Source organism: Setaria italica, chromosome III, assembly GCF_000263155.2.
Source record: "Setaria italica strain Yugu1 chromosome III, Setaria_italica_v2.0, whole genome shotgun sequence".
NCBI lineage: Eukaryota > Viridiplantae > Streptophyta > Magnoliopsida > Poales > Poaceae > Setaria > Setaria italica.
In genome coordinates, this window is record NC_028452.1 from 1,744,673 (window position 1) to 1,756,920 (window position 12,248).

The 12,248-nt window shown below is 46.4% G+C and overlaps 1 protein-coding gene across 1 annotated transcript; it reads left to right on the top strand.

Moving 5' to 3' along the window:
* Window positions 1-4,757: 4,757 nt before the first annotated feature.
* On the top strand, window positions 4,758-12,238 carry LOC101755663 (beta-fructofuranosidase, insoluble isoenzyme 7). The gene is made up of 6 exons (XM_004963344.3): window positions 4,758-4,902; window positions 5,039-5,047; window positions 10,173-11,041; window positions 11,128-11,513; window positions 11,613-11,706; window positions 11,787-12,238. The coding sequence occupies exons 1-6, from the start codon at window positions 4,824-4,826 to the stop codon at window positions 12,018-12,020; spliced, it is 1,671 nt and encodes a 556-aa protein (XP_004963401.1). The 5' UTR covers window positions 4,758-4,823; the 3' UTR covers window positions 12,021-12,238.
* The last annotated feature ends 10 nt before the right edge of the window (window positions 12,239-12,248 follow it).

Sequence of the window (12,248 nt, forward strand, 5' to 3'; positions counted from 1 at the left end):
ATCGGGAGGCTGAGTTCCCACTCAAATCTCAGTAAAATCCCCAGTCATATTATATGTCTGACCACCTTATACCAGTTATTTTATTCTAGTTTTTTTTTTAAATGTCCATGCTCCATCGACCAGAGACCGTCGTAGTGATGACCCTTTCCCATTCTGGGCTGCTGGGCAACTGTCTGAAATGGGGGGTCGGTCGCCAAACTTGCTCAGTCACGTTGTCTGAAAAAAACGATCCGCACTTGTACTTCACATAAACGCGGCCCCAAAGCGACATCCACCAAACAAGCACGCCGCAGTAGGTCCCAGCTGATCAGCACTAGCATCGCGCTGCATCGTGATCTGCTCTCCCTGCCGCGGAGCAGTACATTAAACTCATCCAAGCAACCACACCATGCAGCATCAGCGGCAAGCAGAGCAGCTACCATGGCTTCCTCCTCCTCCTCCCTCACCCTCCTCCATTGCTCTCCTTTTGACGGTATATGCTGCTGCATTCTCACTTCTTCGTGGGCAGCGAGCACTGCAGCACGGCCGCTCGTGTACCCGATCGCCGACGAGAAGGTGCGCCGCTTCGAGGTGTACCGCGCGAACGTGGAGCTCATCGAGGCAACCAACCGGGAGTTCATGGTCAGACCTCACCACCGACAAACGAGGAGTTCATGGTCAGGACGATGGACGGAGCGGGGATGCTCATCACCAAGCGGGCCGGGGATGTTGACGCGCGGGCGGCTATACATCGCGTACGCGAAAAAAACACACCGTCATGTGAAGACGCTGCATGCGTGGGCTGGTGATTTGGCCCAACTCAATCTTTTTTATTTTCAGTCCAAATTAGCTATGCGCTCCTTGCTATTTCATTTTTTTTTCTGTTGCGAGCTGGCACCTGGAGGGAGAGGTGCCTCCGCTTTCTTTTTCTTCTATGTTTTTTTTCCTTTTTTCCGTACGTTATTTGTTTCATTCCCTTCCCCGTGTTTTCTTTCATTCTTTTTTCCTTTCCGTTATTTATTTCTCTTATCCGGTTAACATATTTTCTTCCTTTCTTTTTCCTTCCTCTTACGAAGGTCTTTCTTTCATACTTCTTTTCTGTTTCTTTTAGTCGTATGACAACCTAGCAGACTCCTTTATATTATAATTTTTTCAAAGCTCATACGACTCTATTATGACTGTTTTTCCTTCTTTTTTTCTTTTTCTTTTGTTTCCTTTTCCTTTCCAATTCATTTCACCTCTCTTCTATTTTTCTACTATCTTTTCTTATGTACTCCTCAAATATATATACTTTCTCTGATTTGTACTGCTACGTATTATTCATTCATACATTCGTTTCTATTTCATGTAGAATTATGATCTTTTCTATTTTTTTGTTATCATGTTTAGAAAATGTATGCATATTTTTTTTATTTTATTTATGTTATACTTCCTTCAATCTTCTATTTCACTTGGCCTTTCCTTCCCTATCTAATACTCTTTTTTTGAGTTCGTGCAATAATTTTCCCATTGCATACAATTATTTTATTCTGTAATTTAGTATAATTTATTTTAAGTTTATAAATCTTTTTTGTCTCCCTAAATTTTACAATTTATTCTAAGATTGGATATTTTTTTCTATAAGTTGTATACTTTGTTCGATGTGTATAACAGTTTTGTTCCATGAATTCATATAATTTGTTCGGCAATGTGTATGTATTTGTTCGTGATATTCAGTTTTCTATTGTTTTGTATTGTACAACAAATTGTTCATGATTTCAACTATTTTTGTTCAGAGTGTATTATTATTTGTTCCTCGTGTTAAATTATATGTTCGCAGAAAATAATTATTTGGTCATGAAGTTCAATTATTTGTTCATTGTAGGTGATATTAATTATTCCATATTAAAAAAATAAATTGTCTTTGAGACATAGTCAAGTGTGGTCTTGTTTCGAAGATCATGTTGTAGGCAATCCATTGGTGCAATCGGAATCCAATTTCAGTTGTAGACATTCTCAATTTTTATTTTTATCCTATACGAATATTCGAATGCTGAGTTTTTTATTCGCATTATACTATTTTTTATTCATCATATTTAATCTTTTGTTCTCAGAAAACTGGTGCATGCATGCAAGAGAGACAAAACTGATGATGTCATCCCACATGCAAACTGTTTGGAACTTAAAAACTATAAATCTTACACCGAGTATCAAAATTAAATTCCGATTGCACCATTGGACTTCTAACAATAAAAGCTTTACAACAAGATCCCACTTGACTATATTTGGATAAAAAATTTTAATTCACATTTCTAACCAAGGTTGCATATGCTGTGAGACATGTACACGTGTAATAAATTATACAAATCCATGGAACAAAATAATCATACACATCGAACAAAATATATGAACTCAAAGGACATGTTTAATGTGTTGTTCGTAGAAAATTGTTATTTGTTCATGGTGTTCAAGCATTTGTTCGCAGTAGTCATAACTAATTAATCTGTATCCTCCCAAAATAGTCAAGATCTTGTTATAAAAAAATTTAGTGGTACAATTAAAATTTGATTTGAAGGTCCGGTTCAAAAGTTATGGTTTTTTTTAGTTTTCGGACACTCTTGGATGTGGATGACACCACCAATCAAACTACAAGCCAGCAACAGAAGATGATATCGGTTGATGTGTCGCCTTCTGCGATGCATAACCGTACCCATTGACGCTGGGCATGTGAACGTCTCGGCGTTGCCCGAGAGCAATGACAGAGGATGGAGCTGGGTGCAGTCACGCCAGTCAAAAATCAGTGGGCCTAAATGCATGCTGAATTGCTGATCAATCCTTGGACAAGATAGCTGACGGTTCGTCTTATTCTCGGTCAATTACAAGCTGACGTGCTTCCCTGATCCTCTCACGTTTTGCCAGGATCTTGCTACGCTTTTGCCGTAGTAGCAGCCGTGGAAGGCCTGCACCAGACCAGATAAAGACCAGGGAGCTGGTTCCTCTATTGGAGCAGCAGCTCGTGGACTGCACCGGCTTCGGCTGCAAGACGGGCATCTCCACCGGCGCCCTCAAATGGATCGCAAAATGGCGGCATCAAAAATTCACAACCACCCCTGGCCCTATTACACCGGGAAAAGGGCACCTGCGAGGCTGCGACAAGGCCAAGCCCCAGCTAAAAAACCACGCTACGACAATCTGCAACTACTGCGCCATCCGCAACAGCGAGACGAAGCTGATGGAGGTGGGAAACCTTTTTTCTTTGTTAGGGGAGCTAAGTATGCAAAAAAAAATCATTTAGCCAAATTTTAAAAAAATAGTGGAAATTATCAAGGGGGCAGGGGGGGGTGTTGGGGTTGGGGTTGAGCCCCTGCCCATATCTCTCCACCCACCCAAACAGTGGCCAAAGACCATTCTTAACACTACATTCAGGGTGTGTTTGACGGCTACATCACGGGAGGAACTATTAGATCGTCAAGAATTCGTTCTTGAAGAGCTATATCCTGGTGGAGAAGAACACCGCCAACCCTTATTGTATGTGCAGCATTGGCTTCTACCTGTATATCCTACCATGTGATCAAATCACGATTGCACGTCAAATAGATGCGGAAATAAGCTAGGTCTACTTATTGTCTACAGGTCACGCTCATACGTACGTATACATACATCTCGATATGTGTGTATTATATTATCGATATGCGCCAATGATCCGTGTGTGCTATGGTACAGGGTGTGGTTGACAAAAAACACCAATATCACCTCATACCTATTCAGATCCATACCTAAATAAAGTCATAAATCTTAAATTGAGTATGAAAAGATAATTTTGATTGCTCCATTATACTTTTACGATAAAATTTTCAAAACAAAACTCCATCTAATTATGTATGGATGATATTTTTAAAAATATACTACTTCCATTCCAAATTGTGAGTCGTTTTGGCTTTTCTAGGTGCATAGTTTTTGCTATGCATTGATATAGTATATGTCTAGATGAATAATAATATCTATGAATCTAGAAAAGCCAAAACGACCTGCAATTTAAAACAAAGGGAGTATTTGAATAACAAATGGTTGTTTTCCATGAAAAAAATAAACTAAACACGATAAATAGTATAATAATATACCGTGAAGAACAAATAATTGATTGTATAGGACAAGCATTAAAACTGACCGTAAAGAACAGATAAGTCCATGATTCCCGAACAATATAATCCACAAAATGAATAAATAATTAAATATTTAGAACAAATCATTAAACAGTTCTGTACCAGCAGGCCGAAAAAGCCTGAAAGGGCTAAAATTTAGCGCAAGCAGGTCACTACTGTGTCGTCCGCTATGCGTAACGACAGTAAAAATGAGCTTCATTGGTTTTTACATCGAATTGACTTCGGATCGGACCAAAATGACCAACCCGGCCCAATATCCGTTTTCAGCCGACCTGATTTGCGTGTCCAGGCATAGAAAATAGAAAAGATCATCCTCTTACCGATGAAAATGCGAGGAGGTTTCTGACAGTAACCTGACGGAGAAGATTAGCGCGTCCCACCAGTAAACAACTCCTCGATTGCTAATCTGCTTATCCTCTTAGCACTAGATTATTAGTGGATAAGCATGCTTAGGCACGAATCAAGAGACCGGACGGCACACATTGTCCAGTGCCCACACCTGGTCAAGTCTGAGACAAGTGTTAAACTTGGAGAGACTTGGTGACTTGGCGTGGTTGGCTACTGCGGCAGAAGTCTCCTGCCACTTATTTGCAGACGAATCATAGTCTTGGTTAAAACGTCGCCATTTGCCACGGTATTGGCGTGGATCCCCCTTGCCTTGTCTTCTCCTCCGTAGTAGCTTCGTCCTCCGCGGTTCAGGCCATGAACGGCAAGCAGCCCTCCCGCCATGACCATGGCAGAACTGCCTACCACTTCCAGCCTGCCAAGAACTGGATGAACGGTATGCGCGCTCTGCTCTTGCTCCAGCCGCAAATGAGGGAAAACTAACCTTTTTTTTTTTTTGCCTTTGTTTGTTTTTCGATGGCGTTTCTGCATCTATTTTCGATTTGAACGCACGTACGGATGCGACCGAACAGATCCAAATGGTACGTTTTTTCTTTTCTGCGCTCTCAATGTAAATTCAGAGGAGCAGAAGCTATAGGTGAACGTCGCAGGCAAAGATGATATGCCTCTAGCGACGGCTGCGTGTATATATAGCACAAGGTTACACGGGGGCATAACAAACAGATATGCATGTGCCGATCTCCTAGCTGATTACAACAACTTCCAACAACCTTATCTAACCGGCCATGATCTATTTGTTATGGTTAGTTACAAGATAACTCAACAAATGTCTATCTTATCTATCTAACAGCCTCCCTCAATTTCAACGTGTCCATGTTGAGATTGACTTTGAAGTTTTCAACTTGGCGGACAGGAAGAGCTTTGGTGAAGCCGTCGGCTATTTGATCCTTCGTAGAAACAAACCCAATGTCCAATAGTTGCTTCTTGACTCGATCTCGAACAAAGTGATAATCAACTTCAATATGTTTTGTTCTTGCATGAAAAACAGGATTACTAGACAAATATGTGGCACCCAAATTATCGCACCACAATTTTGCAGCTCTTGGACTCTTGACACCGATCTCTCTTAGCAAAATCTGAACCCACATGACCTCAGTTGTGGCATTAGCAATCGCCTTGTATTCTGCTTCTGTGCTTGATCTAGAAACAGTTGGCTGTTTCCTAGCACTCCATGATATTAGATTATTTCCCAAGAACACTGCAAATCCTCCAGTAGATTTTCTATCATCTATACATCCAGCCCAATCAGCATCTGAGAATGCACTGACTAAAGTAGAGGAGGACTTGTGAATTTTAATCCCTAGGCTAGTGCACTGCCGAATATATCTTAGTATCCTTTTTACTGCTTCCCAATGACATGTGGTAGGAGCATGCAAGAATTGACATACTTTGTTTACAGCAAAAGCAATGTCAGGTCGTGTCAGTGTAAGGTATTGCAGGGCGCCAACTATACTCCGATACTGGGTTGCATCATTCACACCTAACGGAGTACCCTTATATAATGACAATTTTTCACTGGTAGATAAAGGTGTAGTGACCGGTCTACATTCTGACATTCCTACCTTCTTGAGTAAATCACTAGCATACTTGTCTTGGGTGAGCAGTATACCATCGCGTACCTTTGTAACCTCTATACCGAGAAAATAATGGAGGGGCCCAAGATCTTTTAGTGCAAACTCCTTCTTGAGATCCTTGAGCAATGCAACGGTGGCCTGTTCATTGGAGCTAGCAACAATAATGTCATCCACATAAACTAATATAAACACTGTTATGCCTCCCTTGCTAAAGAAGAAGAGAGAGGTATCGGCTTTAGATGCTAAAAACCCGAGACGAAGAAGCTTTTCACTGAGGCGAGAATACCATGCTCGCGGAGCTTGTTTGAGACCATACAAAGCTTTGTCTAGCCGACACACATAATGAGGATGAGCTGGATCCTCAAAGCCTGGAGGTTGATGCATGTATACTTCTTCTTCTAGCACTCCATGGAGAAATGCATTTTGTACATCAAGTTGCCGAAGCGACCAACCACAGGAGACAACAAGTGACAAAATAATGCGAATAGTAGTGGCTTTAACAACAGGACTGAAAGTATCTTCATAATCAATTCCATACCTTTGTTTGAATCCCTTGGCCACCAGACGAGCCTTATATCTGTCAAGAGTTCCATCTGACTTTCTTTTTATTTTATAGACCCATTTGCAACCGATAACATTGCGGCCTTTTTGAGGAGGAACAAGATGCCACGTTCGATTTTTCATGAGAGCTTCATATTCAGAGTCCATAGCTTGGTGCCAATTCCTGTCATGCAGTGCTTCATCTAGAGAGGATGGTTCACCAGTAGATGTGAATAATCCATACCTTACTGTGCCATCTGTGTACTGCTTTTGCTTGTGAATACCACGCTGCAAGCGCGTGATAGGACGGCCGGTTGCTGCAACAGGGGACGTATCCGCGGTCACTGCAGTCGTGGGCGCAGAAGATCCGGGCGGCGCAGACGTGCCGGCAGCAGGAGTCGATCGACTGGCAGGTGGCGTGGATTCACCTGTCACAGCAGACGCAGCATCCGTGCAGGGGCCAGCGAGTTCCACTCGCCCGGCCGGTGGCTCTCCTGCCAGGGCGCCGTGAGGTCTGCCAGTAGGGCTGTGGCCCGCTCGCTCGACCGATGGTTCAGCGGCCTGTGGTTGATCACGGATGCTGGATGGATGCTCCTGGAACCTGTACAAAACATCAGAAGGCACACTGCACGGCGATTGATTAGCAAGGTCAGACAAAACATGCATGCGGTCATCAAAACCAGTGCCACCCGAGCCAGATGATGGTAGGAGAAGGATTTCCGGTCGTAACCGAGCTCCAGCATTGGGCGAAAGCTCTTGGAATGGAAAAACAGATTCATCAAAGACCACGTCACGAGAGATATAGACACGGCCTGAAGACACATCTAAACATTTGAAGCCTTTGTGAAGGTTGCTATAACCAAGGAAGACGCAACATTTGGACCGGAACTGAAGTTTGTGTGTATTGTATGGCCTGAGGTTTGGCCAGCATGCGCACCCAAAGGTGCGTAGCCATGTGTAGTCTGGTTTGTGTCCATGCAAACGCTCTAGGGGTGTAGAGAAATCAATGATCTTGCTAGGTAGGCGATTTATGAGATAAGTGGCTGTGAGGAAGGCTTCATCCCAGAATTTGAGGGGCATACATGCACGAGAGAGAAGAGCTAAGCCAACCTCTACAATATGGCGATGCTTACGTTCGGCAGCACCGTTTTGCTGGTGTGCATGGGGGCAGGACACTAGGTGGGTGATGCCGACCTTATTAAAAAAAGAATTGAGTTTTTGATACTCGCCACCCCAGTCTGTCTGGACAGACTTAATTTTTCGATCAAATTTTCGTTCTACTAGCTGCTGAAAATCATGGAATTTTTGAAACACTTCAGATTTAAATTTGATGAGATAGATCCAAGTAAATTTACTAAAATCATCAATAAAGCTGACATAATATTGTTTCCGCCCGACAGACTCAAGAGCGGGACCCCAAACATCAGAGAAAATAAGATCCAAAGGAGCACATGATCTACTAACAGACTCGGGATAAGGTAATTGATGAGCCTTGGCTTGCTGACAAGCATCACATACATGTGCTTTATTTGACTCAGGGACACAGGATAAATTATTATGACTAATGACATGCTTAACTACTTGGGACGATGGGTGACCTAGGCGTTCGTGCCACCTGGTCACAGACTCACGTGAGGATGCAAAAGCTTGTTTGGACGAAGCTGGAAGAGGGTAAAGCCCACGACGACATGGTCCCTTATGCAGAATTTTCTTGGTTGCCTTGTCCTTGATCAAAAAGAAGCTAGGGTGAAATTCAATGAAAACATCATTATCTGAAGTGAAGCGATGAACAGAAACTAGATTTTTAGCAGCACTAGGAACATGAAGAATATTACGAAGCTGAAAAGTATGGCTCGGAGAGGCAATAGTTGAATGACCAACATGATGAATTGTCATACCTGATCCATTAGCGGTATGAATCTGGTCGCCTCCATTGTATTTTTCACGAGTGGCCAGCTTGGCTAGCTCACTTGTGATGTGGTCTGTAGACCCAGAATCGGTGTACCAGTTGGTGTCGACATTGTAGCTTGTCGAAGCCGCTGCAGCATGTTTCCCTTCCGGCACGTAGTCCTCGTCGAAGCGGTACCAGCATTGCACCGCGGAGTGGCCGGTCTTCTCGCAGACTTGACATATGACGCCCTTATCGCGACGATCAGTGGACGCGCTTGGGGAAGATCCGCTGCGACCACGGCCACGGCCACCAGGGGAGCCGCGGCCACGGCTAAAGCCGCGCCCACCGCCACGACCGCGGCTGATGCCACGGCCTCGTCCACCAGAGCGCCCGGCAATATTTGCCGAGTTTTGCTCACCCCCAAGAGCCAGATTGGATCTGGCTTCAAAGGTGAGCAGCTGGGAGTAGAGCTCGTCGATGGACACCGATTCAATCCGCGTGGTGAGTGAAGTCACCAGGGATTCAAACTCCGGACCAAGACCGGCGAGAACGTATTCCACCAGTTCATCATCGGAGAGTGCACGACCGGCCTCGATCATCTCATCACCAAAACCCTTCATCTTAGTGAAATATTCAGTGACGGACTGAGTACCTTTTTTTGTCGTGGCGAGCGCCATGCGTAGATTAACAACACGGGCTCGTGTTTGCGAGGCGAACAGCGCGGTGATGGAGCGCCATGCCTCGGCCGCCGTTTGTGCTCGAGCAGCATGGGCGAGGATGTCCTTGGAGAGTGCCGAGAGAAGGAAGCTGAGGACCTGCTGGTCCTTAGCGTCCCAGTCGTCGAACACCGGGTTTTCAATCTCCCGATCTTCCTTGTCCTTAATGGTTTTTGGCGGCGGCTGCACGGTGTCGTCGAGGTGACCTTGAAGCCGTGCCCCGCGCACAGCAGACCGAACCTGGGCGTGCCAGGTGACGAAGTTGGTGCGACCGAGTTTCTCGGTGATCACCGACGACAGGAGCGGCGAGTTGGAGTTCTGATTGGAGGAAGACATGGCGTGGGGTTGGAAAAAAAAAACTAGGCTCTGATTACCATGTAAATTCAGAGGAGCAGAAGCTATAGGTGAACGTCGCAGGCAAAGATGATATGCCTCTAGCGACGGCTGCGTGTATATATAGCACAAGGTTACACGGGGGCATAACAAACAGATATGCATGTGCCGATCTCCTAGCTGATTACAACAACTTCCAACAACCTTATCTAACCGGCCATGATCTATTTGTTATGGTTAGTTACAAGATAACTCAACAAATGTCTATCTTATCTATCTAACACTCAACTCTCTGTCACTCTGTCAGTAACTTTACCTGTGCTTCAATCTCGGTTCTGCAAAGCCATTCGACGCGCCTCGACATTTTTGTCTAACTTGAGCAACACGTTTAAAAATGTAGGTTATTTTGGTATTTTTATTCATAGAAGATTTTGCTACGTATCTAAGATATAGTATATATCTAAGTACATAGTAACATCTATAAATCTAGAAAACCCAAAACGATTTACAATTTGGAACGCAGGGAGTACATTTTTAGAGTTCATCTTATAATCCATACTGAGGATGGCAGCCATTCCTGGTTCTCTGGCAGGGCCTTTCTACCACAACGGCATATACCATTTCTTCTACCAGTACAACCCGCACGGCCCGACGTTTGGCACCGGCAAGCTCTCCTGGGGCCACTCCGTCTCCGGCGACCTCGTAAACTGGGCCTTCCTCGGCGCCGCGCTCGAGCCGACGTCGCCCTTCGACGCCGACGGCTGCTGGTCGGGCTCAGCGACCGTCCTCCCCGACGGCCGTCCGGTCATCCTCTACACCGGGCGCGACACCGACACGGTCCAAGTGCAGAACGTGGCGTTCCCCAAGGACCCCACGGACCCGCTCCTCCGCGAGTGGCACAAGCCCAGCTGCAACCCGGTGATCCCGCAGCCCGCGGACGTGACGGGCAACAACTTCCGCGATCCCTCCACGGCGTGGCTCGGCGGCGACGGGCTGTGGAGGTTCAGCGTCGCCGCCGAGGTCGCCGGCGTCGGCTCCACGCTCGTCTACCGCAGCGCGGATTTCCTTCGCTGGGAGCGGAACGCCACGCCGCTGCACGCCTCTCCGGACGTCCCGGCGCTCGAGTGCGCCGACTTTTTCCCGGTGGCGGAGCGCGGCACGGAGGGGCTCGACACGTCGGCGGCGAACGTCGCCGGGGTGAGGCACGTGCTCAAGCTGAGCAACATGGCCGACGAGGACTACTACATGGTCGGGTGGTACGACGACGCGGCGGACACGTTCGTGCCGGCGGAGGGGGAGCGCGGTAGCGACGTGAGGAAGTGGCGCCGGATCGACCACGGGCACCTGTTCGGCGCCAAGTCCTTCTTCGACGCGAGCAAGAAACGGCGCGTGCTTTGGGCGTGGGTCGACGAGACGGACGGACACTCCGACGACGTCGCCAAGGGCTGGGCCGGAATTCAGGTCACTACAGAAAACAACCCCTGAGAACTGAACAATCTGGCAATCGAAATCTTCTTCACTGATTGGCTAGTATATATGATGTGCAGGCGTTCCCGAGAGCCCTCTGGCTGGACACCGACGGGAAGCAGCTGGTGCAGTGGCCGGTGGAAGAGATCGAGACGCTGCGGAGGAGACGAGTCGCTCTGCTGGGCGCGGAGGTGGGCTCGGGCGGGCTCCATGAGATCGCCGGCATTGAGACCCAGCAAGCGGACGTGGAGGCGATCTTCGAGATCCCGAAACTGGAGGCGGCCGAGAAGTTTGATCCCAAGTGGCTGCAGGATCCCGGGAAGTTGTGCTCAGAGAGCGGCGGCGTCGGGCCGTTCGGGCTGATTGCCATGGCGTCCGGCGACTTGCAGGAGCAGACTGCCATCTTCTTCAGGGTGTTCAAGCACGATGACATGTACAAGGTCCTCATGTGCATGGATCTGACAAGGTACTGTAACAATGTTGCCATGAACAGACATCTACTGCAACTCTGTTCGCAATTCGCATTAACATGTGTGCATTTGTCGCAAACACAAAACATGTACAGGTCATCTACAAAAGAAGGGGTGTACAAGCCAGTTCATGCAGGATTTGTCGACGTGAACGTGGAGAAAGACAGGAGCTTATCTCTAAGGACACTGGTGAGTTCTTTGTCTCGTTTACATACAGCTTTCAGTGGTGAGAATCAGAACTAACTCTGGCGTTGACAAACTCAAATCAGATCGATCACTCTGTCATTGAGAGTTTTGGAGGTGGGGGCCGGACGTGCATCACGGCTCGAGTGTACCCAGAGCACGCCGCAACAGGCAGCAGCCACCTGTACCTGTTCAACAACGGATCTGGCTCAGTGAAGGTGTCCAAGCTCGAGGCCTGGGAGCTTGGGACAGCGTCCGTCAATCTTGAAGATGTCAATCTTCCATTGGCTGTTCCTATTCTTTCGAATGTCTCCGAATAGCAGCAAGCGCAAGCGCAACCATCACGTTGAGTGGAGCATGTTAGAAGTTGTGGTTCCATTGCTTCTGCGTGCTGCAGATTGGGGGCTCATTTGGTGCTTTATGTTTTGAATAATAAAACTTTTTTACAGCGTGTGATATTTTGTTCAGGTAATTGTAGGGTTGTAGGTTGTTTCTTAGCATAAGACTTGTCTAGTTTCTTAGCATTTGGGAATGTAATAACCAAAGTA